At 37.8% G+C, this 26,962-nt stretch overlaps 3 protein-coding genes across 6 annotated transcripts; 1 reads left to right on the top strand and 2 right to left on the bottom strand.

Annotated features, from left to right (window-relative positions):
• Positions 1–283: 283 nt before the first annotated feature.
• LOC121957157 (transcription factor E2F4-like) lies at positions 284–7,017 on the bottom strand. Of its 4 annotated transcripts, none has more exons than XM_042505871.1 (10): positions 6,929–7,017; positions 5,445–5,604; positions 3,359–3,468; positions 3,094–3,249; positions 2,871–2,914; positions 1,860–1,924; positions 1,460–1,763; positions 809–856; positions 652–696; positions 284–516 (listed from the first exon to the last, which is right to left on the bottom strand). In XM_042505871.1, the coding sequence occupies exons 2-10, from the start codon at positions 5,601–5,603 to the stop codon at positions 404–406; spliced, it is 1,044 nt and encodes a 347-aa protein (XP_042361805.1). In that variant the 5' UTR covers position 5,604; positions 6,929–7,017; the 3' UTR covers positions 284–403. The 4 variants fall into 4 exon arrangements, with proteins under 4 accessions (XP_042361805.1, XP_042361855.1, XP_042361726.1 ...); XM_042505921.1 differs by having other exon boundaries at positions 5,445–5,607; positions 6,929–7,002; XM_042505792.1 differs by lacking the exon at positions 6,929–7,017 and adding an exon at positions 6,050–6,246 and having other exon boundaries at positions 5,445–5,607.
• An 83-nt stretch (positions 7,018–7,100) lies between these two features.
• On the top strand, positions 7,101–12,321 carry si:ch211-122f10.4 (cathepsin A-like). The gene is made up of 11 exons (XM_042505604.1): positions 7,101–7,284; positions 8,215–8,326; positions 8,414–8,551; positions 8,625–8,783; positions 9,351–9,442; positions 9,521–9,605; positions 9,700–9,852; positions 9,938–10,083; positions 10,977–11,139; positions 11,238–11,327; positions 11,436–12,321. Exons 1-11 carry the CDS (start codon positions 7,115–7,117, stop codon positions 11,517–11,519), a joined length of 1,392 nt encoding a protein of 463 aa, XP_042361538.1. The 5' UTR covers positions 7,101–7,114; the 3' UTR covers positions 11,520–12,321.
• A 2,263-nt stretch (positions 12,322–14,584) lies between these two features.
• On the bottom strand, positions 14,585–25,359 carry slc38a7 (solute carrier family 38 member 7). The gene is made up of 12 exons (XM_042486801.1): positions 25,305–25,359; positions 22,774–23,205; positions 22,010–22,063; positions 20,143–20,287; positions 18,701–18,845; positions 18,494–18,592; positions 18,294–18,351; positions 18,058–18,172; positions 17,573–17,720; positions 16,680–16,879; positions 16,534–16,585; positions 14,585–15,150 (listed from the first exon to the last, which is right to left on the bottom strand). Exons 2-12 carry the CDS (start codon positions 23,026–23,028, stop codon positions 15,048–15,050), a joined length of 1,374 nt encoding a protein of 457 aa, XP_042342735.1. The 5' UTR covers positions 23,029–23,205; positions 25,305–25,359; the 3' UTR covers positions 14,585–15,047.
• Between the last annotated feature and the right edge of the window lie 1,603 nt (positions 25,360–26,962).

The following is a 26,962-nucleotide window of genomic DNA, read 5'->3' as shown; positions in this document are numbered from 1 at the left end:
TTGGTAAAGTTATTTGTTGGATGTCTAATTTTTCAGATTACACTTTAAGGCTCTCAGGATGGTCCACACTGAAATATCTCTGCAAATACTGGAGGGATTCCCTGAAATTTTGTGCAGACACTCATGGTTCCCAGGGAAATAATCTTTTTTTGTGTGACTTTGTTTTTTTGTTTTTTTTAAATGAACAACTGGGGCTCATTTAGTTTGCTTGATCATTTAAAGTAAAACACGTCAAAGATTGTTTGAAGAATTTTTGCTTCTCAGTTAATGAATGAGGTCGACACAATGTTCAAAATTATGTTTATTATTGGTTGCAATCAAATAACTATTTAAAAATAGATGACTATGTACATTGTTGGAGTAAAATATTTACTTTTGGAGTCCGTAACACAGGAAGTCATGGTCAAACATTGAGCATCGGTACGTCAAAGAGGTCACAGAGGCCTTCACTGTCATCCAGATTGTAGGGGTATTCATGTTCAGATGGGGGCGGAGATAGACGGAGTGGAGGAAAAACTGAAGAGTAGCAGTGAACATATGATTACTACAGTTCTAATTATACCAGTATATTTCTTTTATTAGTATATTATACATTATTTATGACAGATATTAATATAATATATAAAGTCATAAAGTACAAAATCCACTTACCATCAGAGGCAATAAGCTCTCTTATTCGATCTGCAGTCATCATTTCTACAAAATGAAAGAAGACATACTTAATCATACATTCATATACAGTCAAAGAAACTGACAAGAATTTCATGAACATAAATGATTAAGAGACACAAAAAGACACAGGCTGTACCTTTGGTTGGGCGTAGTAGGTCCTGCAATTCTTTTGATAAACCTTGTGCTGGAAAAACAGATTTTTAAAAATATCAGTGTTAAAGTCCACAACACTGAGAGAAACGTGCATGAGGCATAAACACATTGCATGCAAGAACAAATCTAAGACAAAGAAAGAAACCGCAGAACCAGCAACCACTGCCATATATGCCGATAAACTGTTACCAATCAGAGAGGAAGTGGCTGGTATCTGTGTTATCTCTTCAAAAGATTAGATAAGGAGCACAAGTGATACTTAAAGGCCAATTTAGCAGCAGTAATGTTGTCCAAGTATAGTCATTATATACTGAACAAAAACGGAAAACTTTTTGTTCCCATTTTTCACAGATTTGGATTTTCTATGCATGTTATATTTCTCTCATTTTTTAACCCAATTTATTTTTATTTCAGTTAACAAATGTTTTTTTCCAAACCTAGGTTTTGTTAACTATAATATCCATGATCAAGTATTGACCTGATGTGTGTTATAAATACTTTCTATTTTTAGCTTCATATTAAATCCACTTTTTAAAAACAAATCAATCTGACAAGGGGTCAAGTACCAAGCTAAAATTGAGTTTCAACTTCAACAATAACACACTTCAGAATATACACAAACTAAGACACTCACATTTCGATGTATCCGGTCTGTTTTTAAATGGCGATGACTGAAGGTGTCGCATGTCCTCCGTGGCCGGTCCTTTAGATTTGGCGTCATGTTTGGTATTAGCTGACGCCTGAAAGGGTCCCACACTGCTTGCCGTCTCATCTGAAGTTGGTATGGTTGGTTTGGCGTTGCGTAAAAGTTCTTCAGGTGGTGGGACAGGCAGTACGACAGGAACAGAGCTGACAGAGAGTTTGTTAAGAAGTACGACATCTATTGGCCCGTTGATGCTTTTTAGATGGATCTGGTACTTTGCTGGGCTGTTCTGGACCTGAAAGAAGATGCATTTACACACTAAATCATCCCAACTGAATCAGAGGAGACAAAAAAGAAGAACTACAGTGGGTTAAAGTGATGCACGACTTACAGCTTTGGGAATGGGTACATCGAGCTGTGTGCCAGATGGCGCCCGTACTGCCAAGAGAGTATGGCCTGGAGGGAGAGGAGAGAGAAAATCATTTCAGAAGAAAATAGTTTAGTCTGTTCTTTATGTTTGAAGTAAATAAAATGTTAGTGGTTCTTTTTGCCTCCACATTAAACAAATATCAGTAATGTCAGCTGTGCCATCATGAACTTACACAGCAGTTTTGTCCAGCTGTGTTGACAGTCCAACTAGGAAAATACACTCAAACACCAAAACATCAGCCGAATCTGAGCTGCAGCTTCCCCTGAAAGTTCTGCATCTTTCCTGTTATGAGCTTAGATTTTTACTGTAACACATGTCCTGATCCTGAAGAGAAATCACTGCAGAAAAATAGTTTTAACCAGTTCATAAAAAGTCCCTGATATCCACATGCTTTGGTGTACATTTAAGAAGTTGGAATAGCCAAAAGGTTTTTAAACTTGAAGCTTGTGGGCTCCTACAGATACATTAATCAGTGCAACTCAAAAAGCAGCAGAGATGAGAGGAAAAAATGTGCTGATGTCAAAATACAGGGGTTGCAACGGTATGAGATTTTTACAATACGATAACCTTCTCAGAAAATATTGCAGTTTGACAATATTACAGTATTACAATCAGTAAGCATGACCCTTAAAGGAGTGAAAATGTGAGGTTAGTGTGTTAGTTTTGGTTACAGAAACATGTATTACTATAACTGAAACCATTTTAATACTGGAAGTATGTTTAGAAAGTCTCCACTTTGCAAATATTTAAAATAAAGGTGAGATTCTCTGTCCAGCGTTGTTTTGTTTTTTTTATATAGAAGATGGGAATGTAAATGGTATGATAACCTTCAACTTTAATGATAGTATACCTTACATGCAACCCTACCAAAGACAGGGTAAGGATGTGTATGTCACTCTGGCTCTGACTCTCGACCTGGATTGTCAAATGTAAAAATATGCTGATACAGAAAGTACAAAATAACCAGCTTACCACTAAAGCAGTTGCAGATATCTTCATGGTTCACATATGTCAGAGTTAATATGAGTTAAGGTTCAAATTGAAATACCACATTAAATCTGCTCAAAATGCTGACTGACATATCATTTTCAGTAACTGTTAAAGCAGGAAAAGTGAAACATTTCCAACAAGCACGTTCATTTCTGCACTCTTTGCTACATCTTTTTTTTTTTTTTTTTTTTTAAAAAAAGGATATTCACTGCAGTCTTCCCTGGTGTTCCTGATGCTCTGTTCAACCCAGAATTTCTGCTGGTCCAACATATACTCCTGCTGCTCCAAGTCCCTCAGCTCAGACCTCAACTCGATCAGTCTGTTGCTTAGAACATAAGCATTTTCTCCTGGTATTGCTCCTCTTATTTAGAAAAAGCATATAAATCATGTTATTAAAACATGTTTTGCTCCACACTCCTCCTGACACGTGTACTGAAATGCATGCACACAAGGTAGGGCTGAAAACCTACCTCCACTTCACTATGCTCTTTGAGATTTTTGCAATCAGACCAACGCCCTCCAGCACATTAGTGATGTCATAGATTCTCCTTTTCTGCCCGACCGCCAGGATCCTGACAGCCTGAAAGAACATTTAAAAAAGCCCATTGCGCCTCCTCATCCTACTGGATTTTTGTTTCGCAAATGTACACGCAGTCTAAGATCTGGGTGTCTTGGCCAACTGTGCCAAAACATTCAAAAATCCCTTACAGCGGATTTTAATGGGATAGTTCTGATTTTTTTAAGTGGGATTGTATGGAGAACTTATCCATTGTCAGCATATTACCTACAGTAGATGTCGGCACACCCTCAGTTTGGAGAAGCAGCAGGAGTGCGACCTGGAAGCTAAGTAATGTACTACTGTGGATGGGGTCAGCAGAAAAACATATTTTAACCACATACTGTATAATAAGCCCCAACTGAAGAAAAAAACCTATAACACATTCAGAATCAGAAATACTTTATTGATCCTCACAGTGAAATTGTGATTCATATAGTTTCTCTGATGCCAAGCACAGAGAATAATAGAAGTAGAAAAAAGAAGTATTATAAGAATAGAGAAATATGAAAAGAAATATAAAATTAAATGAAGATATAAATTAAAAAATATGAAATAAAAATTTGCATTAGTAAAATATACAATAAAAACAATAAGCATTATGGATAAATTTTTCACCAGTATGGAAAAATTTGTAATAAATGTTATCATATTGAGAGTGTTTTCACCGCTGTAACTTTCCGTCATGCAGCCTGTTCAGTTCTCTATCTATTTCCTCATTAAAGGCACCAGACTCCACTAAACAGTCATTTTGGCTCACTGAACACAGGAGCTGCCGGTGAACCGCTGCCTCCATAAGTTTGTGTTAATACGTGACTTTGGTGAATCCAAATGGACATTTTAAAGAGCAAAAGGTCACACAATGGCAGAGGTAGATCTGCAGGCCCTGTGTCCAGTGAACACACTGTTTTTTATCAATGGAGTCTGGCTTTAAAGAGAGCGATAAAACAGCTCAAGTTCCCTGACAGAATCTGTTGTCGAACTGTAACATTAAGCAGTGAAAATATTCTAATATAGTCAACAGTTAAACTGATATTTATTTTTATAGGTGGGACTCTCTGAGGTGGTTAAAATATGTTTTGCTGCTGTCCCTGTCCCCAGCTATCCATTGCTTAGCTTCAGTCAGACTCCAGCCTGTTTCTCCAAACTGTGGACGAGCTGACTGACATCAGCACTGCCTAGGGACAATAATCTCGTACAACCCCACTTCAAAAGACCCAAAATATCCCTTTAAAGTTCAAGACCTGATTAAAAAAAACACTTAACTGCAACACTCAACACACGGTTAGTTGTTTAGGAGGGATGCACACATTTTGATAAGATCAAGCTTTTGTTCCTGCTGAGGCTACATTTACTTACTTATCGAACTTCTGCTCAATTAATGAAATATTATGCACATAGTTGCTTTTTTTTCCAACCAAAGGCCTTAAGCTTCTAAAAGATCTAGTTATGTATTAGTTTAACTCTTTTTCACTTGTATATTTAGTTAAAGTGGACAGAAACACTGAAATATCAACAGTCACATATTTCTGACATAGAATCACAATAACCACAGGTGGATTATGAGAATGGGCCCGTAGGCACAGACATGCAAAGAGCCCCACCATGTAATATAATTTTGTGTCTAAGATAATTTTATGTCTCTTTGAAGTTTTTTTTTTGTATTTTTGTGTTTGTTTTGCCAATACATGTAGTTGATTTGTGTCTCTTTGTGGTCATTTTGAATCTCTTTCTGGTGGGTAATTTAAGTGACATTTTAAAAGTAAATGTCAGGGAGGCCTGGGTGGATGTGTGGCTGATAAACCTATTCAGCGAGCCATGACAATTACACTATACAAATTCTTATTTCCTAGTGAACACACTGAACACTCATGAGAAATAAGATGCATTTTTTTGATTTTTTGTTTCATTTGCAACGGTTTGTTATTAATGTAAAAGTATGATTTAATGATTCTCCAGTTATGATGAAACATTTCCAGTGATGGGATCAGGTCACTTACGTCTTTGAGGTCCACCACACCGCCATCAGCTTCTTGCAACAACCCGAGAAACCTCGTGGCGAGTGTATGAAGGCTCCTCAGACTCCTCTGGTATTTGGGGATCTGGTCTGGCGTGACGGTCTCATCGTCTGCACTTTGTGGGCTCCCTTCAGGATCCATGCTGCTGGACGTGAGAGGAGAGCACGTAAACAGGGTACCTCCCCGCGATGTGTTGTTTGAATCAGCTGCACAGAGCCCGCTTCACACAACCGGAAAGGTGTTTATTTCGAAATAAAATCTCGTCATGTGTTCACGTATGAGCTGTGGTTTGTTGTTTTAATAGGGAGTCAAATACATATGATGAAAGAGAACATTTTTGGGAAGAAAACATTGTCATTTACTTTTTGCCTCTACACTAACCACGGTTCGTCTCTCGCTGATTTATTATGAAAAGGTTGTTCCGGAAACACTAACGTTGTTGTACCTCTTCATTCCTGCATAGCTGCTGTTACGGTTTCATTTCTTGCAAAACTTTTAGTTTTTCGAAGCGGCGCAAGAGCAGTCAAAAAGTCTGTCTGGGTGACTTCAGCGCAACGCGTGAAAATTAAGAAATTAACGAGTTTTACCTGGATATTGTCGGGACAAGCGCTGCAAGGAGTTGCTGCCGACGATACGTAGCTAACTTTTGCAGCTCCGACGACTATAACCGATGGTATTTTAACAAGAGATGCACGGTTTAGCGAGCAAGAACATTTACCTACTCTTTAAATTAAAGCTAATGTTTATGGCAGAGTTCCAACTTTACAAGTAGTCCACCCCCGCTGTTTTGGAGGTAAAAGCGCGTACTCTTTCCGGTAGCCGTATATATCTGCCTTCACAATAAAAGTCCGAAATGTTATATTACATATGAAGAACGGAGTTTGATATTGACATGGGAAAATATAGTGCTAATGGAGAAACACTATTAAAAATAAATATAAAGATAATATGAATAAAATGTGCAAAGTTGTGCTTATACAAATACACCCATGACTCAGGCCCAACACCACTTGTGGCCCATATCAGCCCAGGAACTAACATTAATCCTTTTACTTGGGGGGCCAAACTCTTTTTTGATTCTGTTATTTATATGTCCTGCATGTTTTGAAATGCCATTTTACACACACACACACACACACACACACACACACACACACACACACACACACACAACTGTATGCCCTATTTCTTTGTTCTTCAGCTTTAAAGAATAGCCTCCTGGTTAATTCTGGCATTTTTATACCTTGTTTTTTATTATTATTATTATTAATTTACACTGTCACTTATTAAATAAAATAAGCCTAAAACTACACTTCCATTTCTCAATATATCCTATCTGTAATGTCGCATTCACTGTCTTTGCTTTTAATTCCGTGTAGCTTTAGTTTGAGTATGTTCCTCTACTTGTCCTAAGTGTTTTCAATAAAATAAAAATTAAAATAAAATAACCTCCCTGTAACTCATACCTGCTTGTTTTGTTGTTGAGCACTTCCGTGTAGAGTCAGGCGGTGGTCACGTGGTCCACAGCAGCCGTCATATGACGCTCGGGCTTTTCCTCTTCTCGCTGAGCACCCGTTGGGGACGTTGTGGGAAGTTGCTGTAAATCGTCGTTGTCGGTCGGTTTGAGGTCATTTCTATTAAGTAGAGTTCAGATGTCGGCCGGTGGGTTGTTGGTGTGTGTGTTAGCCGTGTTTCAGCTCGGCTCGCGGGCTCAGTACGCTCCTGATGAGGTGACTCACCTGCCAGGTATGTCGTTCAAACCCAACTACCGACAGTGGTCGGGATACCTCCAGGCACGGCCCGGGAAGTTTCTCCATTATTGGTAAGAAACAGTCAAGTCAAGTCATGCCTTTCTGCAGTGTTTCAGTAACATGGGTGGATTATGAGACAGTGGGCCCCTGGGCACAGATGTGCAGAGGGCCCCATCCCCTCTCCTACACAGGAGCAAGACACACATACTTTTGTCTGTGTTGCATCTCTTTGTAGTCGTTGGGAAACTTTTCTGTGGTTTGTGTCTCTTTGTGGTCATTTTGTGTCACCTTGTAGTCGTTTTGGTCTCTGAGGCAATTTTGTCTTATTAAAACAGTTTTATGTCTTTTTGGGTTGTCTCATGTCACTATATGGTTACTGTGTATTTTCTTTTGTCGTCTTGTGGTTGTTTTCTGTCTCTATGTAGCTGCTTGCTGCTCATTTAAGTTCAGTCATATCTGGTTGAGGTAATTTTGTAGCTCTTTGAGGTAATTTTGTGCCGTTCAGTTGCTTGCGTTGTGCCACTTTGTAGTGAATAAAATTGCGCCCAAAGTGCTTAACATAGTAAAACTGAAAGAACACAGACAAAAAAAGATAACTTCAACAACTAAAACACAAAACAATAACATATCTTTAAAAAATAGACACATCAAAGTCTGTAGAATAAAATGAAATGAACACCAGAGATCAAATAAAGTTAAAAAAAAAATTTGATAAAAGTATTTCTCCCATTAAATGAGTTATTTTGAGTCTTTTTGCAGTTCCTTTGCATCTCTGTATGCTCATTTTGAGTTTCTTCCTGGCTAGTACATGTTTATTTGAGCAACATTTTGCAGGTGAAGACTAGAGGGGCCAACTCTTTTGACCCCTGGTCTTGTGTCCAATACGCCTGATGCTGAACTGGGGTGAGGCTTATTCATGAATGGAATAAGCCTCACCCCAGTTCAGCATCAGTTTCAGCAGGTGGGGAGGTATGCATGACCCTGGTCTTGATCTCCTGCAGGTTTGTGACTTCTCAGAGGGACCCAGTTAAAGACCCTGTGGTGCTGTGGCTGAACGGAGGCCCAGGCTGCAGCTCGCTGGATGGATTCCTGTCAGAGAATGGACCATTTCATGTGAGCATGCTAACTTTGTGCACAGCTATACCTGTGCACTGAATAATAAGCAACTCTGACTAGGCATTGCTGACTTTTTCTCTTTAGGTAAATGATAACGGAGCCACACTGTATGAGAACAAATTCAGCTGGAACAAGATTGCCAACGTGCTGTATCTAGAATCTCCTGCAGGAGTGGGATATTCCTACTCTGATGACAAAAAATATGCCACCGATGATGACCAGGTGAGTTCAGTGATGGACTGACTCACTTTGAAATGTGAAGAAAGGCTTTCCATTTCATGTGATCTTATCTTAGGTCGCCGATGATAACTACAAAGCCCTGCAGAGTTTTTTCACCAAGTTCCCAAACTTCACTCAAAATGAGTTCTTCATCTTTGGGGAAAGTTATGGTGGAATTTATGTACCAACCCTCAGCCTGCGCGTGGCTACTGGATCTGCCAAAATCAACTTCAAGGTGAGATGATTGATGCAAACCAGTTTTGGAAGGTGTCAGAGTATATTTTTGCATGTAAATAAAATGTTGAGGTACTATTTCAATTTTCTGCAACTTTGCACTGTCTATGTTTACTGTCTAATTTTTCTTTCTACTCTGCAGCATTGCTCTGATAATTTAGCCAGTTAGTTTCCAGATTATATATATATATATATATCATACAATACATTATTCTGGAATAGGTCGTTCTGCATAATGAGTACTAACATTTGGTACCTGAAGTATTTCATTGCTCATACTTATGTGCTATTACCAGAGAGTTTGGCTTTTACATGTAACTGAGTATTTTTCTGTTTTGTCCTTTAACTTAAGTAATAGATCTGAGTACTTCTTACACCACTGATGCAAACTTTCCTTCAGCCTCTGATGTTTTGCTTATCAGCACCATCAACTGCTCGGTGTCAGTACCACCACCAGGATGCAGTTTCATGATAGAAGAGATATTATTTAGTGAGAAGACTTACGCAGTAAAGCAGATGTGTAATTTTTAACTACCAACATTTATCTCTCATATATTTTTGCTTTCAGGGCTTTTCAGTGGGAAACGGTCTCAGCAGCTTTGCTCTCAATGACCAAAGTTTGATCTACTTTGGCTACTACCACGGCCTCTTTGGGGAAGAGTGAGTGGCTCAAGTCATCAATTGCTTAAATGTTGTTGATGCAGTGGTTGTCATTTTAATGTCATGTTTTATGTGCAGTTTATGGCGAGACCTGAACATAAACTGCTGTGACAAAGGGAACTGTAACTTCTACAACTCCAGTTCAGACACATGCAAGACCCTCGTACGTGGGCACTATTTCTTCAAAATTCAGTTGGGCAGTTGTGGTGCTACTGGATGACTCATCCAGGTTTGTCTTCTACCTTGTCTCCCTTCAGGTGAACGTGGCCTTTGGCATTGTGTATAATAGCGGACTTAATGAATATGCCCTTTACTTGGATTGTGAGGGTGGCAGAAGCGTCCACAGAGGCTACGAGAGGACCATGAATCACTTGTTTATGAACTACAGGAAACTCCAGCACACCAATAAGGTGAGTGTTTCTCTGTGTGAACAAGTGATGCTTGCCCATGCCCATGCATTGTCTTATAGCTTTAATGATAAAATCTTAAATGAAGATTTCAGGTGGAATGCCCTTCTCTGTGTCTCTGGGTGAAGTCCCTCCCTGCATCAACAGTACGGCTCAGAAGAACTGGCTGAACAGAGGCGATGTGAAGAAAGCTTTACACATTTCAGATACACTGCCGCCATGGGACATCTGCAGGTATGTTACAGCTAATTAATCAATTATTTAATTTCATTAGAATAGAATGAAATTAGAGGTAGCTGTGAATCTAGTGTATGGGTACTCCTTTTTGAAAGTATTGTTCCTGTGAACAGTACATGAAGATCAATTCAAAGGGCCAGTGTGTAAGCTTTAGGTGGATTTGGTGGCATCTAGCTGTGAGGATTACAGGTTGCAACCAGCCAAATTATCTGCAGAGGTTTCTTCCTCTCCAAACAACAGACAGACCCGGTAATTTTAGCTAGTATAAAAAAATGATAAAAACAGTTTCACATTACAAATCAGTGTTTCTCCGACGCCATTCGGCTCATCAGAGAAGGGCCAATGTCCAAACACCTGCTAATATGTGCGTACCTTTATTGTCTGATAACTCAAGATCCAGATGATCAGGAGCCAAATTATCCACAGAGGTCTCTTCCTCTCCACAACAAATGGGCCAGGGGATTTAAACTGAAAGAAAAAAGAAAAGAAAAAAAAACATGAATGAATCAGTTTTACATATTAAAGAAAAAGCATTTTTTTTACTCTGGTAAGAGGCAGAGGGGCTTCTAACTATGCTGGCTGTAAACAAGGACCTGCTCCCCATGTAGATATAAACAGCCCTTTCTAAGGTAAAAAAAAAAAAAGCACAACGATTCTTAGTTTCAGGTGATTACACACTAAAGAAATCCTACTTATTATATTATATTCAATTTCTGCCAGTATATTCCCTTAAATCCTACACACAGGGCATTTAAATCTCTAAATAAGAGTGATAGTAACTTTTAGCAGGCATATCCCCTCTACTCTGTTTGCAGTTAGGTAGGAGGTCAGGGACATGTCCATAATGATCAAAACTAACTCTTTTTTTTATTTTTATTTTTTTACTATAGTGACGACGTTGGAGCTCAATACACCACCCTGTATCCAACGGTGAAGGAGGTGTACCTGAAGCTGCTCTCACTGGGCCTGCGGGCGCTCGTCTACAACGGTGACACCGACATGGCCTGCAACTTCCTGGGAGACCAGTGGTTTGTGGAAGACCTTGGCATTAAGGTAGGCACTTTAATTTTAGCAAAGATTATTGAAATATGCATACATTTTCCTGTGTTAAACTACAACCAGATACACTTCCTAATAAATGTTGTTCTTAGGCAACCAGTGCGTACCAGATATGGCATCATGATGACCAGGTTGCTGGTTTCTACCAACAGTTTGGAAACATCACTTTCCTGACAGTCAAGGTAATAATCACCAGCATGTTGTTCAGTGTCATAGAAGCATGGCTCTGCCGTTTCACATTGGTGATAAGGTTGCATTACAGTGAACTGCGACTGTCCTATGTGTTTCAGGGTGCAGGTCACATGGTTCCTCAGTGGGCTCCTGGTCCCGCTCTCCACATGTTCCAGTCTTTCATAACAAATGGTCCCTACTGAGCCATGATGGAGACAAAAAACCTGCACTCATCATTTTTTGGATGGTACATTTATCTCAGGGAAGATGATTTTTGGGGAAAGGACTGTTAGGGAATTAATTCTTATCATCTGTATTGTTAATAAAGTATGTGAAGTGTGTTGAATATTTGGAGAGAGGCATTATTTGTTGTTGGCTTTGCTCTGCATCACGCTAAATTTTAAAATACAAAAATTGAAGTACCAGCTTTGAGGACATCAATGTTGGGCATGCAGGGACTATTTTATACACTCTCATTTTAAAGGCCCATGCCTAATTGGAAACTTATTTTTCGGATTTCAATAAGTAAACAGCCCCTGCTCATTTGGATTATCTTTGGATATGATTTGGCGTGTTAACAACGTTCTTTTTAGCCTTAAATACTCCTTAGTGGCCTTGTCTTTTTTTAAAAATCATCCCACTGCATAGTCCTCAAACTGTGGAACTACATGAACATAAAAACAAGGTATAAGTCCTTTTTAATTCACCCAAAATAAAAGTGAAAACCCTGCAAAAAAGGTGGCCAGTTTCAATTTATGTCTGATGTCCAAAATTAAAAGCCAAAGGAGATATTGTTTTTTTCCAAATACTTAAGAGGGTACTTAACATGATCAAATGAAGTGGTTTTCTGTAGCACTGATGTGAAGCTGAAACTTGGTGTTTTCATTGTGTGTAATACAAGGTGATTGTTCTGAACTCAAGTGAATCAAGATACTCAAACTGTCTCGATCAAAATGTCAATTTCACTTGTCTCTTTATTAAATGTTTTGAACTGCCAGTGACAAATGGATTGTCAGATTTATTTATTCACATCCCTTGATTGTAGTTAACTTTTTGGAACATGGCAGATAGCTCTGGTAAAGTATTTCAATTAAAACTTACCAAGAACTCCATGTTTGCAAGTCAGGTTTCGGTGTGACATAACAGGAACACATGATTTCTGATTAAAAAAATGCATTGCACATCCTTAGCACAGTAAATTAGTGACAGAAATCATAAATGCACCTGACATTCATTCATGAATCAGATAAGCTCTTGTCTGTAGCACCAAAAAGGTAAGAAAAAAAAAATCAAACATTTGACACAAATGGCTCAATGCCAAACCATAAAAACAATTTGTATTTCAACAATGATTTCAAGACATTTAAACAGTCTAAGGTGTTTGTACTGGCCACAGAAAGCATTACTTTTTTTGACTGTGGTTTCTTTCCCTTCCTCTAAAGTGTAATGTAAATGTATTTAGTCCAACAGCTTGACTTATACAACGTAATTGCTTTTACAAGAGCAAAAAAAAATCCCTTTTACTTTCACTGTCCATGTCCACAAACAGCTTTACTGCTGGGTTTCATAAAACAGTATTAAAAAGCTGTCAAGAGTCTCACTTGAATTAAATTAACTTGCTTCAATACCCAAGATTATCAGCCTTGATTCAGTATAGTTAAATTTAAAACCATGAATTAATCCACTCAGTTAAGTCTTGATTGCGACTTGTAAAATTTGAAAGTACTTCTTATTTTAAATGTACGTCTGATGCATTTGCACTTTGGTTAAAAAAAATGCATTAAATGAAGTAAAAGATATACTAAGCAGGTTTTTCATAAAAACAATGTTTAGACTCATTCAGAAGAAGTCTCTCTCAGAATCAGAAATACTTCCCCTGGGGGAAACTGCGGTTCGTAATCATCACTCATGACCCAGTAGAAGCGTGTACTGGTATATTTAACTGCAGAGACTCTGACCTTTGCCTGAATTTTCTTGTTTTGCTTTTATTTTATGTGCTCAGGACGTTTATGGACGTTTAACCCCATAAACATCATCCAAGAGACACAGCACAAGCGAACCTAGAGTTGGTTTTTCCTTTCAATTTGTTGGTGAGCGTGCTTACAAACAGTAACAATCCTGCACTGTATACCTTTAAGACAACTTAATTATCTCAATTTTGTAAAGAACACATTCAATTAGTGTTTAATAGATCAGGTCTTAAATGTTACGGCATAAGAAAACAAAAGCTTGATCTTTGGCTTAAAAAAAAAAAATAGAAGATTTTGAACTTCTCCAGCTTGAAACAAAGTTTGCAGTGTTGTCCTGATTCAAGTAAAAAAACTTCACATTCAGTTTGACTAGTTGGCCTCTGCCCACAGAGCACCAAGTCCAACCGCTTTCTGTAAATTATGTACAAATTGAATTCTGCTTAAGTTGTTTTCCATACATTCAAAAAGATAATCATTTTTAAACCCATTCTGTCAGGAAGCAGCACTCTTGAAAGAGTTGGGGTTTTCCTAATTGTGAAGCTGTTGCTCCTTTTGGACGCAAGAGGAGCAGCACAAGATTTGCGCACTGTGTCTGGAGAGGCACATTGCTGCGGTTTTCAGCCTGCAAGTTTACATGAACTTTGTAATTTTGTAGTAACAGTGCAACAAATAAGATTTCACCTTAAAGCCAATTATTAAATCATCACCATACCTCTAACTTAATAAAAATATGAGAAACCAACAAAACATATTTCAAAAACAAATAAAACTCTCAAATGTCCTTCTAAATTTAAAAATGAAATACAATTAGGGTTTCAGCTGTATATCAGTTTCATGGTTTATCATGGTATGAAAACTGATGGTTGTACAATGTACATTTGATTAATAACAAGAAACAAAAAAAACAACTGCCTCAGTCAGACTTTTTAAACATTCTTCTGTTTAAAAAAAAAGGTTTCAAGTTTGAATTTTAAAAGTTTTAAACGGTGTAATACCATATACTGTGATATTTTCTGAGACAGTTAAACCATGAAAACACACATATCGTTGCAACCCTAATAAGATTAGTTTGAACTGCCAAATTAGTTGCAACTCATTTAGGAGGTAGTAACTGCAAATTAATTGAACTGTCCAACCATGCAGTTATCAAATCACTCATTAATGATTCTGCGTGTGCAAACGTATCACGCAGCTAACTTTCCCATTGTTGAAGAGTCTGAAGTCTTGATTTGTGGACAAACGATCAGCAGTGACAACATAAAGTCTGGACCTGGGTTAGACCTGGGAACCACAGCATGTCATCTTCAATAAGAATCATTTACTTCGACATGCAAGTTTAAATACACAAATTGGTACAATTTCATTATTAAAATCAATTTGATTGTAAGACCTTTCTATACAAAGTCCTTCAGCTCTTGTAAACAGGACAGGAATGTGACGCCCCTACAGGGTCCAGAGACGGAGGAAGCTCCCCGCTGTCCCTGATCCGTCAGAGACGGTTTTCACTGCAGGTTAAAACCATCATAAAACATGCAATTTATACTGTACATTAAATAAAAGGCAAAGTGTCTGAGGTTGTATGGCGCTGTTGGGTGGCTCTGACTGACTGAGGCGCTTCAACTCAGTACGGAGCAGGGACGTGACATGCTGGAGAGGATTTTTTAAATGAGTGTCATGAGATGCTTCTCCACCATAGTTCAGTATAGCAGCACAGGACTAAGGCCCCCCCTCTGTCTTAAACACAGCTGATGAAACTTCCTTTTAGCTGACAACGTCTTTATAGATGGAGTTGGACGTGGTGAGGCCAAAGATGAAAGCTCCAATCGTAACCATGACAACACCTAAGACCACCAATCCATGCCAACTGTAACAGAGAGATGGACGTTAGAGAAATGTTTTCATTAAGGGAATACGTTTACTTAAAAGATCCAGTGTGTAGGAATTAGGGGAATATATTAGCAGAGAATACATTTAATATAATAAGTATGTTTTCTTTTGTGTACAATCACATGAAGATAAGAATCTTTGTGTTTTCTTTTCCTTAGAATGAGCCACTTCCAGTGTATCTACACACAGTGCAAGTCCTAATCTACAGAGGTCATCATGTTCACTGCCATGTTTCTACAGTAGCCTTGAGCGGACAAACCAAACACTGGCTCAATATAGGGCCACTTTTCGCATTGGTCACCATAGTTCGCAGCCCCTCCTTAACGAAAGCGTCAGAAAAACACTGATATTTTACAGTGAAACTGCTTAATTCAGTTTACCTGTTTTATTTACTGGGTCTGTGTGTTTTAAAGAGGAAGAGACCTCTGCAAATAATTTTGCTCTCGGCAAAAACCTCCTGAACAACAAACACTGAGGGAATTTTAACCGGGACAAGTTTCAGCTGGTTGCAATCTGTAGTCCTCACCACTAGATGCCAATAAATTCCCCTAAATCTTACACACTGGACTTAAAGTCTGTGTTAAACATATTTTATATCAACACTGAATCAAATGTCAGTCATGTAAAATAGTTGCTCATAGTGCCAAAATGACAAAGAATAACACTCAACTCTGCAGAGAGCCAGACAATATTGGGCATTTTTGCTAAAGAAATGATTTTAATATCAAAATAGTTGCAGATTAATTGTACGATTCATTATTAAATTTATTGTTGCATAATTTAAGGCCTTTTTCACAACAGAAATTTTGGCCACTCGCAGCAGGAAAAGCGCAGGTGTCACTAATGACACTAATGATGGCTCTGTTTTATTCATAAGTCCTGTGAGTGTGTCGCCAATACACTGTAGCTTTGAGTCAGACTGTATGGCACAAAAACGTGATGAGAATACTTTAAAGATGTAGTATGTGATTAACTAATTAAACTAAATACCTCAAAGTAGTTAACTATGCAAAAAGCTACAGAGATTTTAATATAGTTAAACTGAAACATGAGTAAAAACTGGCTCGATTTCTTTCAAAGCCATGGAAAGAAGGCAATGAGCAACAAGAAATTACCCAAAAATTAGCAATTAGTTATTAGCTAATTAGCACATTTCTAACTAAGTTGCTAATCGCTTTTTTCCATGTTTTTGAAAGAAATTGTATCACTATGCCAATATGCTCAGGGTTTAAAGCTTTAAATACTTGTGAACGGCATCTGAAACCAGCACAAGAAAAGTGATACTGCTCCAGGTTTCAACGCGTTAAACTAGTTATTGAACTAAGTAACTTTCTGACACTGGGAATAAGCAGCATCTCACCTTGAAGTTCTGCTGTCTGTCTCAGACAGCTTGGCTTGAATCAAACACAAACCTGTAAAGTTAAAGAGACATTGGACAGATGTTTCAGTGTGACATTAAAAAGACGCAGAAATGTGAAACCTTGCCAACGGTGTGGGAAGTCTTACCTGGGAAGACAAAGATAAAGCAGGCGGCCAATCCTCCGATCAGCGAGATCACCCGACCAATGTCTGGGATGAAGAGGGCGAGGATGAGGGTGACAACAAACCACACCAGCGTCTGCAGGATCCTCCTCCTCTGCTCACGGCGCACACACACCTCCACCTGCTCGCCTTGAAAACGCAGCCAAAGTCCTTCAATAACTGCCCTGAAAGGTCACATGATTATACCAAAGTGCAGTAAGAAAATGCTCCATCAACTGCATCGTAAAATAAGAAATGTTTTCTTCATGCACACAAGGGAGGCACTGAATCCATTTTGTAGCACTTACACTGACAACAGGTAATGATCCGAAACCAGTGCTCTTTATAAAATCTCTAAAAAAGTCTTTTCCTGTATGCAACTGATCTGTATCATTCTGGCACGTGTAATGCAGGCCTCACACTACCCAACTTTTCAAGCCATTTCACAGTTCAAACTTTCATCAGTTGGTGCGCGCTCCTGCGAACTCAAACTTTTGGTGTAAGGTTGTCACAAAACTCAGTCTGAGTTGCCTTAAACAAGTTTGACTTTGTCAGAACACCATAATGACAAACAGACTGACTCTATATTATCATATGGTGTTAGTCTTAATAGCTCATGCAAATAGTGAAAGATAAATAATGGGAACATTGTAAACAACCAACAGCTGTGCTCTCTCAGAAAGCTGCAAACTGGCTCGACAGTAACATAAGGTAACATAAAGCTGTAGCAACACATTACTGCACTATAGATGGAAGTCTTTTTAGACTTGTGCAATTTAAAAGTCCTTATTAAAATATTAACAACAGTGACTAAGAAACAGTATACAAACAACCAGAAGCATGAAAATAAAACATGCAAGTTTTTTTCTGAATCTTACCTGCCACAGAAGTGTAAAATAGGGTAGGAGGTGATGACACAGATGACAATGAAAGCTCTTGCGATGGCCACTGCAATATCATCCGGAGGGTACGACATCAGGACATCCTGACTGACGTTTGAGCCAAATGTAAGGAAGCCACAGACACCTGATCAAATGCAACAAGCATTTAAAGAACAAGGATTTTTTATCGTTTAGTCAGTGCTTTCACTAGTTTAAATCACCTGGTCTTTTTGTTTTGGAGAGAAAACACCTCTACTGATACTTTGGCTTCTGGTTAAAAAACTCCTAATCAATGAACACTAAATAAATGCTAACCAGAAGCTCAGCTAGTTGCAGTCTTAAGTCCTCACTGCAAGATGCCACTAAAATACTCCTGAAACCTTATACACTGGATGTTTAAAAAATGTTATTACGGGGAAAAACTCTGTTTAGGTCTGGTAATCATATACATGACTAAGTAATGAGTGCACCATTGACAGTACCTGTTCCTGTGTAGACAAAGAGGCAGATTATCATGCTGAGAGTGACTACTATTCCCCAAGGTTTGATCTCTTTTCTGCTCATGCTGTTGAACACTGGCACACAGCTGACGTGGCACTGTGGAGAGAGATCAGGGGAAAGAGGATAAAAAGACAAAAATAATTCATGTATATCAAACTCTGTTCCAAATGAAAGCAGATAGTTTCATGATCTCAAATGATACCGAATGAAGAGATACCTGGAAACCAAAGCATATGGTGGGCATTGCATTGAAAACTGCAGTCCAGGAAGCAGAACTGTAACAAAAAAAACAATTCAGCAACTCAAGCAAAGCATGATGACGAGGATGCAGATGTTTTTGCTTGAATGAGTAGGTGGACAGTGCTAAAATAATCACTCAAAAGTTTTGAAAGAGAATGAAGTGTGTGTAGAGCTCACCCGTCAGGAATGTAGCCTGGAGTCATATTTTTACTTGGCCAGATGTACTTTATAATGACCACAATGGTCACATACCAGGTTCCCATCACACTCAGTGCACTATTATAAAGAACAAAAACTCAGATGTGATCATCACGCACTGTAAACTTGTTTTTTCTCGCTCGACTCATTGAGAAAATAAGATGAGTGAGGGACAAAGTTTTGTACCTTGCATACTTCTGAAAGCCAATCTCTTTGGGAATGGAGAGGGGAAGAATAATAAGGACTGCAGTAACAGAGATGGTAAACTTGCGGTCAGTGTACCAGTCGCCCCTGACTGGATCATGTGTGTCAACATCCACTGCATCCACCACTGTAACAAAAAACAGGAATTAAAAGAAGACTTTGGAGGGGCAGTATAATCTATGCTGGGTTAGGGTTGAGAGTGCAACTGTGGAAATTAACTGCAAACTGCCGTACACGTGGAAGAGATTTAGCAATGTAGATAATTTAAGTCACAACTACTGAATTCCTTAATCATTGAGCCCCAAAGAGGTGGAAGGTCACATTCTGCTTTCACAGACAGTCAGGAGTAAAATTTCTACACTGTCAGCGTCTCAGTGTAAGGAAATGAGTCACATGAGGATCACATTTACTGAGAGAAACGGCTGAGTGGTGTCATCCTTGATGCTCTTTGCCCATCAATGATGGCACAAATAAAGGTTATCAACACTACTGCTGATGGTGATCAAACACACAGGTCACAGCTGTGGCAATGTAGGACAAAAAGGACAAGGTCCATGTTACTGTAGGTGACTGAACAATACACACTGACAATTACACAAAGCTAAACAATTACATCACCCACAAAACCATCATTTGTACGTCAATTACCCACCCCCTGTTATCTTGAATTTGGTAAGAAAACTTCATTTTTCCTCTCATGCCTCCATGATGAATGAAGAATCCAAAACCAGAGAAAATTCTTGATGAAATGGTGTAAAGGTTTAACGACAGAAAAACTATAACAAGCTATTTACAAACTCTCACACAACTCATGCAGTATAACCCAAGTCTCATTTATTCAACTGTATGCTTAGTACTTCCCAAACACATGCATTGTCACAACGTTACTCTTTAAAACACTTCTGCATAAACAGTCTACCCACAAACAAGTATTGTGCCTGGGCAATCGCGTGCGTTGCACTGTGCCCAATGGAATACAAGAGCATAAGCATGCTACTCATATGTGAAGTGTTTTAAATGGTAAGGATTTAGCGAAATCTGTGTCACTGCCTCTAATAAAATCTGTGTTATCTGTGTACTGAGCATACAACAGGATAAATGAAACTTGTATTATCCTGCACAAGTGGTGTGAGAGTTTGTCAACAGGTGTTTGGATTTAAACGAAGATACGCTTGGATTGTTAGTTCACCATGGAGGCATGAGAGAAAAAGTTTTCTTCTCAAATTAAGTTAACACGGGGTTAGTAATTGATATACAAATGATCATTTTGTGGGTGAAGTATTGCTTAAGCGCTGAGAGACAGCATTTCTAACTGTTAGACGTTAAAGAAATTATAAATTAAGATCAAAGATTGTCTAAGAATCTCATAAAACAAGACAGAAACAAGGCAGCTTGATTCACCTTTTCAGTGTGAATATACTTACAGCGATCCAGCTGGTCTCCAATGACAATAAAGAACGCAATACAAGTCCCAAAGGTGTAGACAGCAATGGCGACTTCACATATGATTCCTGTCACTTTCCCACAAGTGGCCCGAACAACCTCCTGATAGGTGCTTTCATTACTGACCTGAGGAACCAGTACAGATCCTTAAAACACTGACATGGATTCGGCCGTTAACTCACTGGAATAGTCTTCTAGCTGTTAAGTTGCTTTCCAGGTTCTGTGACCATCTAGAGATGACAGTGCATTAACATACTGATCTTATCCATTTGAATTTGGGTAAACTGAGACCTGAAGAGATGCACCTGCTCAGACAACAATGTTTAGCCAACCTGTGACTTTTAAACAATACTGAGCAGCGTTGCACAATGGATTACTTTCTTTCCTTTTATTTTTAAAGTCTTTCAACTCCTGAATCAGGATTTTTTAGCAAGTTGAAAGAGAGTCTAATGCTGCACTTTAAAATCTTTTTTTTTTTTATTGGTGCTTAGTGTGTTGAGTTCAATGTTGTGTTTATGTATCACATACGGCTTCACAATTAACCAAAACATTAATAAAATCGCAACATGGTCAAGTGAAGTATCCAAATGGCAGGAGTTAAAAAATTCTGATAGAGGTCAAATAAGTTGCGAGATCACTGTTTAAGTGAAGCTTTGTGATGCTACAAGAGAGGCACCAACTTACAAATCATATTCCTGATGTTAGAGAAAATGCCTGTTTGGAACAGACCCCAGCAAAAATCACATCATCAACATTTATACATTTTTTTAGTGAAAATGAAATGCAAATATTCATATTCCCACTAAAATTTCAACTCATATAACAATCGCAATACGATCTTTTTTGCATATCGTCCAGCCCTAGTGTCACATGTAATACTGTTAATGCAATATTCAACAATGCTGTTGCATGTTTTCTTCATATTGTGCAGCCCTAATGCTGAGTCAAGAAAATATTCTCCAGAAATGTTAAAACAACACTAGCATTGTGTCAATCATGTACCAACAATAGCTTCATTCTGCTTTTTATTGCTGAGGTGTCGTTTCAAAGTGTAAAAATAACCTGCTGCTGATTTAACTCCTGTGATTTTAAATTTGGCAAGCTCTGCTTTTATTGCAACACAGCATGAACTGAGTCTAAAGCACCAGCACAGCCCTCATAAGACATCAAATAAGGTGCTGACTATAAAAAGAAAGGATCAGATTCACTTATGCTGCATTTCTCCTATAGCAATTTCATACATTTCCAACAGGTAAGATGGACTTACAGCTCAACACCAGTAGGATCCGGACTGGTGTGTCTATCAAACTCCTCAAGTAAACCTGCAGCAGAAGCCTCACTGCTGACTGCTAACATCTTCAGTTTAAGGCATGGTTACAAAGAAGGTGGTGATTTTACTTTTCGGCTGCTGAATATAGTCAGTCAACCATATTCATTTAGTGACTCATGGTACCGTGTGCTTTAAGACAAAGTTAACACGGCAGCCAAATTTGGCCGATTTTTGTATTTTACAGCAATATTCTGCAGATGTTTCTCAAATGTATTCAACTACCTCAAACTTGGGCTCTCTGTTCATTGTTTTAACATGTAAGCACAAATTTGAGCCATCCGGAAGCGAAAGTCTTGGGCTATTGTGCAATGTATTGCATTTTACCAGAAATATAATGACAGAACAGTTATTACATAAAGCTGTGAAAGAAAAAAATACTCATGTGAAAGAAATGTAGTCAGATTTAAAGAGTTGCAGAACATGTTGGAGAAAATGAAAAAGAAACAAGTTGAACAGTAAGTGATGGAAATTAAGACTTTTAGGAAGTCAGAATCTGACGGAACAGAAGTCACACATACCTGGGAGCAATAGCCCAGGATCACCAGTCCACTGATTATGAAGATCAGCATAAACTAAAAAAAAAAGGAAACAGGAAGCATTAGGTTATACTACAACAATATCGTCAATATCGTCTACAGGCACAGATGATTCATTTGGACTGTCAGCAGAAATTTACTGCATAGTACTGTGTGCTGAAGCCAAGCTCTGTCAAAGGTTCTAATAAAGACTGAACAATAGTTTTATGTCAGAAAAATACATCCTGAGGGTGAATGTTTAGGACATCAATTTTGGCCTTTATTGCGAATTGGCTTGATTATTTAAAACATGGAGAGAAGGCAATGAGCAATTTGACTGACCCAAAAATCAGCGAGAAATTCGTAAAAATTTACAAAAGAATCATCTTAAATTGGCCAAAAAAAGGAAAAGAAAAGAAGGGTAAAATATCAAAAACAGGGAATGACCTGGACAAAAAGCTTAAGTGAAAATAAAAATAATAAATATAAACATATTAAATTATAGTTTAATCCTAATTTAGTTTTCTTGATATTTTCCTCTGTTATTTGATAACTTTCTAATCGTCAATCCAGGTTTCAGAGGGTTAATTTCTAGTTAATATTTGTTGTTGCTTTTGACATTTTGGACACTAAAGAATTGATAGAATTACAGGTTTCAGCCCAGTTGATCATTTTACATCACATGTTCGAGGACATTCCTCATGCAGCGGGGAAAGGGCCTGCAGAAGGGGCAAACAGTAGGATGCGGCTCACTGGGAGCTCCTCACCATTTGAAGCATCACTCCTGCAGTCACTCCTCCTGCCATATTGAAGGCTGCAGGGAAATTGAGTAGACCTGCTCCCAGAGCTGCATTCACTACGATGAAGACCGCTGCCCAAGACGACACCCCTCCGCTCCCACCAGTGTCCGTGTCAAGATGCCGGACAGAATCCACACTGGGGCTCTGCAGGAGCCACGCTCTTTCACCGGAGTCATTACTCCCAACTCCGCCCCAGTCCTCGACATCAGTGTTAATCGCCATGAGTCAGTAGGCTCGGCCTGCCAAGCCTTACGCCACCAAGAAAACTAGTCTCCACCTCTCTGAATCCACGTTGAGGAAATGCTGATCAGAAATGTCCAGTATGTTATGATCCACAACAGTCAGGAGGCAGCTGAGGTTATCACCAGAGTCAGTATGATAGTGGAGCCATTCAGTAATCTGTAATGAAATATTGTTTGAATTTAGAGATACTTGCATTGGTACATAAAACTGGGCGTTCACAGTTCTGATATCATACCAACATACCAGTGTAAATTAGTGTAAAGTAGTTCTTTGTCTCTGTGAGTAAATGTCAAGCACAGAGTTACAGCACTCATTCTCTGTATTCTTGGAAGAAGCATTATCTCCCAAGCAAATACTATTACAAACAGTATGTTATCCAAAGTATCAATAAAAAGTCATGCTTTATATAGTATGTCGTCTAAAATGGCATGGAAAAATCACAGCATTTTATGTTTTCCAAAATAACATACACACATCGAACAAATATAGTAAGTTGTCCAAAATAGCACAAAATGAAGTCATACTATGCAGTTGTCCAAAATAACAGGAAATGTCAAAGTATGCTATGTCATCCAAAATAGCATTAAAAAGTTGCACTAAAGTATGTCTAGCAAAATATACTATTTACTTTTTTTCTCATTGGTGAATAAACTGTAATACTACATTAACCTTACTAAATACAGTGTCAAAAGTCCGGATAGGTTAACATGTTTTTCACTTTTTTCATGTCTATTGTGCAAGAGTTAACTCTGGCTGTGGTTAACAAGAAACCTGCATACTGTTGGCCCACATGGTTTTTGTGAGTACCCTGTGAAGCTTTTGAGCACGAGTGCAAAGTTTTGATGAGCCATTTCCTAAATTGTTTCAATCTTATCTTCTGCTAACAAACCCACAAGGAAGAACATGCTCAGGATCAAAGGACCTGATTAACAATATAACTGTGTGATGAATGCAAACCTTCACACCTCAGCAAGACAAAGGTAGCTTTTAAAGCATAACCTCAATTTAGTAATCTGACCTGAAAAAGACTAAATTATTTTAATTTAATGCCGACTGTCCTTGATACTGATATGCTTTGATTAGTCTTAGAAAAATAACGCAAAAGGATTACGCTTTTCATAAAATCCAAACTAGGTCATTAAATTTTTATTAGAGGCAGTTACAGGTATCTAACATCTCTGTGCTTCGTGGCATATGCTGTGAAAAGAAAATGTAACGTTAATGACCTTGCCATTTCTTTGATTTTATGTTCCAGTCAGATCACTTCGGTCCTGCACTGCTTTACTTTTAAATGTTCCTCATGTGTTCCTCTGAGTAAGTACTGGTGAGAGTGCCTCTGGATATTAGAATATAAAAGGTCTCTTGATATTTTTAAAGGTAAGTTTAAAGGCCCACCTTTTTTAAAAAAAATTTGAGTAACATTACAGTTTTAATCATTGGTTTTTACCTTGTTTTATCCCTGTTGTTTTCAAATCTTATTTATTCATTTATTGACTTGATCGATTTATATTTAATGTGATCTTTTATGTTTCTTTGCTTTTTAAACAAATATTTTATAGTCTTATTTTTTAATTTTCTAGCATGTGTGTAACTTTATGTATGGTTGTTTGTGTTATCCTTTTAATTGTGTCAGTGCTATTTCAGTTCTGTCATGTGAAGCACTTTGGGCTGCATGTTTGTATCAAAGGTGCTATAAAAATGAAGTTGAATTGAGTTAATACTAACAATGGTCTCTAGTGCAAACATAAATCTCAAACTATACAGACATTTTGGTGGATATTGAGAGCATGCTTTCTCATTATATCACTAATGATGTTATACTTTGTTTATAGAAACCGCAGGAGAAGAAGTAAAACTAGTAAGTAAAATTACTGGGAACATGGTGCTGATGATGTCCAGCTGACCTCAATTTCATTTACTGCTAGCTTAACATTGTTCTCTCAACACCAACACACCTACAGCCGCCTACACGAGATAACATGACTGGTTAAACACCCCACCTTTAAAAATGATTAGATTATTTCTTTTCATAAACGTAACAATAACAACTGTCAACGCAGTCAACCCCTTTGTTACTCTGTCATACAAAAGCTAGCTAACAACGTTACACCTAGCTGAATACAAAACACAAATAAGCTCTTTTTTCGCCAAATAAAAAACACATTTCAATATCTCTGTATCAATCCTATTCGGCGTAATATCGTCGCTGTTTAAAGGTGTGAGGAATATAAAATGCTGATATTGAGGAACAGTACCTTCAGTGACGAACAGCCTTCAGGTAGCGACTGCTGGCGTCTGTGTTTGGGCAGCCCATAGAGTGCAGAGGAGCATGTGACACCTCGTCACGTGACAGGAATTCTCGCTTTTCCTCTTGCTGTTTGGCATTGTGGGTATTGTAGTTCTCCGTCTTTGTAGGACTCGCAAGTCACAGTCACAAGTCTCAGTTCTTACAAGTGCCAAGTCAAGACAAGCAAGTCCATACACCTGAAACGATGTAATAGCATATATATATATATATATATATATATATATATATATATATATATATATATATATATATATATATATATATATATATATATATACAATTTTTATTTATTTATTTATTTATTTATTCATTATTATGAGTGTAAGATGAGATCAGTGGTAATTTAAGTAATGTAACATTATACATGTAAAATTAAAAATGATTAAGCTTAATTCCCACTTTACCCTTTGTTCCACTTTACCAGTATTCATCCAATACAGTCTATGGTGAAGTCCTACATCAGACGGGCAAGTCCCAAGTCCTAAACTTTGAGTTTTGAGTCATAATGCATGGTTTACCAAATGTAATGCTATTATAACGACACCACCACTACCACCTCCACCACCACCACCACCAACAAAAAAAATAAAAAAAATATAAAATAGTAAATTTACAAAAATTTGAATGCTTTTTTAAAAAAAGTGATTTGTTTGTTTTTGACATGTGTGTTTTGCATACAGCAATTAGATTTTTTCTTTACCACAGCATTGTGTTTTAATACTCAAACTAATTATCTTTAGTGTCATTTTTTCACGCTGGCATTCAGGTTAGTTCTTAATGGTTCTCTCCTGCAGCTTGATTGGATGCTGTCAGATTGGTTAAAACAAAATGGATCTGGAGAATTAAGCCTCAACTTGTTAGAAATGAATGGTGTTAATGTTAACTGATTCGGGAGATGAATTGATGTGTGGCACACTTTCACACTTTTTACTCTTTGGGCTGGGGGGAAGGTTTCAAGTATTTTCAAGTCAAAAGGCTCAAGCCTAAGTGACATCATGAGTCACTGATTATGAAGTCCAAGTCAAGATGCAAATCTTATTTAACTCGAATAAATGTGTGACTCAAGTCTGACTTGAGTCCAGGTCATGTGACTTGAAGCCACACCTTTGGTAAATACATTATTTATTTTATGTTTTTAAAAAAAGAAAACATATGGATACAAAGTATCTTAAGGTTTTAACATTTGATGCAATTACCGAAATGTCTGATAAATAACGACCCAATGCCATGCCATTATTGGTGCATTGTGCATTGTGGAATTTTTGGATCTAAATTCGAGAACATGAAAAATAATGTATTCAGATTCAGCTTTTGAAAATGCATATCAAGAAATTGTACTTAAATTTCAAAGAGGCAAATTCAGAAAAAAAATAAAATAAATGTAGATAGCCTACATGGTTTTTAAAGGAAAATATTTAAAGTCTATGAATTTATTGGAGTTTGAATTTAAATACTTCGTCTCTTATTTGCATCTATAGTGTAGATGCACTGAGAAGAAAACATACTGTTGCTAAGACCTTTAGTCAGTAATAAACAGTAGGAACACAATTATCAGTTACAAAATTTAATCACTATAGTTAGTGTTTGTCTTCAGATGAGTTTAAT

Source organism: Plectropomus leopardus, chromosome 1, assembly GCF_008729295.1.
Source record: "Plectropomus leopardus isolate mb chromosome 1, YSFRI_Pleo_2.0, whole genome shotgun sequence".
Classification (NCBI taxonomy): domain Eukaryota; kingdom Metazoa; phylum Chordata; class Actinopteri; order Perciformes; family Serranidae; genus Plectropomus; species Plectropomus leopardus.
This window is presented reverse-complemented; position numbering and strand designations above follow the sequence as displayed.

Bases quoted from the DNA above. Each gene is read 5' to 3' on its own strand.
- LOC121957157 (XM_042505871.1), bottom strand. From the start codon at position 5,603: ATGGATCCTGAAGGGAGCCCACAAAGTGCAGACGATGAGACCGTCACG. The intron at 857-1,459 runs GTGAGTGTCTTA...CTGTTTTTCCAG, and splicing joins CAGACCGGATACATCGAAAT to CACAAGGTTTATCAAAAGAA. The intron at 517-651 runs GTAAGTGGATTT...GCTACTCTTCAG, and splicing joins AGAGCTTATTGCCTCTGATG to TTTTTCCTCCACTCCGTCTA.
- si:ch211-122f10.4 (XM_042505604.1), top strand. From the start codon at position 7,115: ATGTCGGCCGGTGGGTTGTTGGTGTGTGTGTTAGCCGTGTTTCAGCTC. The intron at 8,552-8,624 runs GTGAGTTCAGTG...ATCTTATCTTAG, and splicing joins ATGCCACCGATGATGACCAG to GTCGCCGATGATAACTACAA. The intron at 8,784-9,350 runs GTGAGATGATTG...TTTTGCTTTCAG, and splicing joins CTGCCAAAATCAACTTCAAG to GGCTTTTCAGTGGGAAACGG.
- slc38a7 (XM_042486801.1), bottom strand. From the start codon at position 23,028: ATGGCGATTAACACTGATGTCGAGGACTGGGGCGGAGTTGGGAGTAAT. The intron at 18,846-20,142 runs GTAAGTATATTC...TTTTTGTTACAG, and splicing joins TGGAGACCAGCTGGATCGCT to TGGTGGATGCAGTGGATGTT. The intron at 17,721-18,057 runs GTACTGTCAATG...GCATTTGATCAG, and splicing joins CTTTGTCTACACAGGAACAG to GTGTCTGTGGCTTCCTTACA.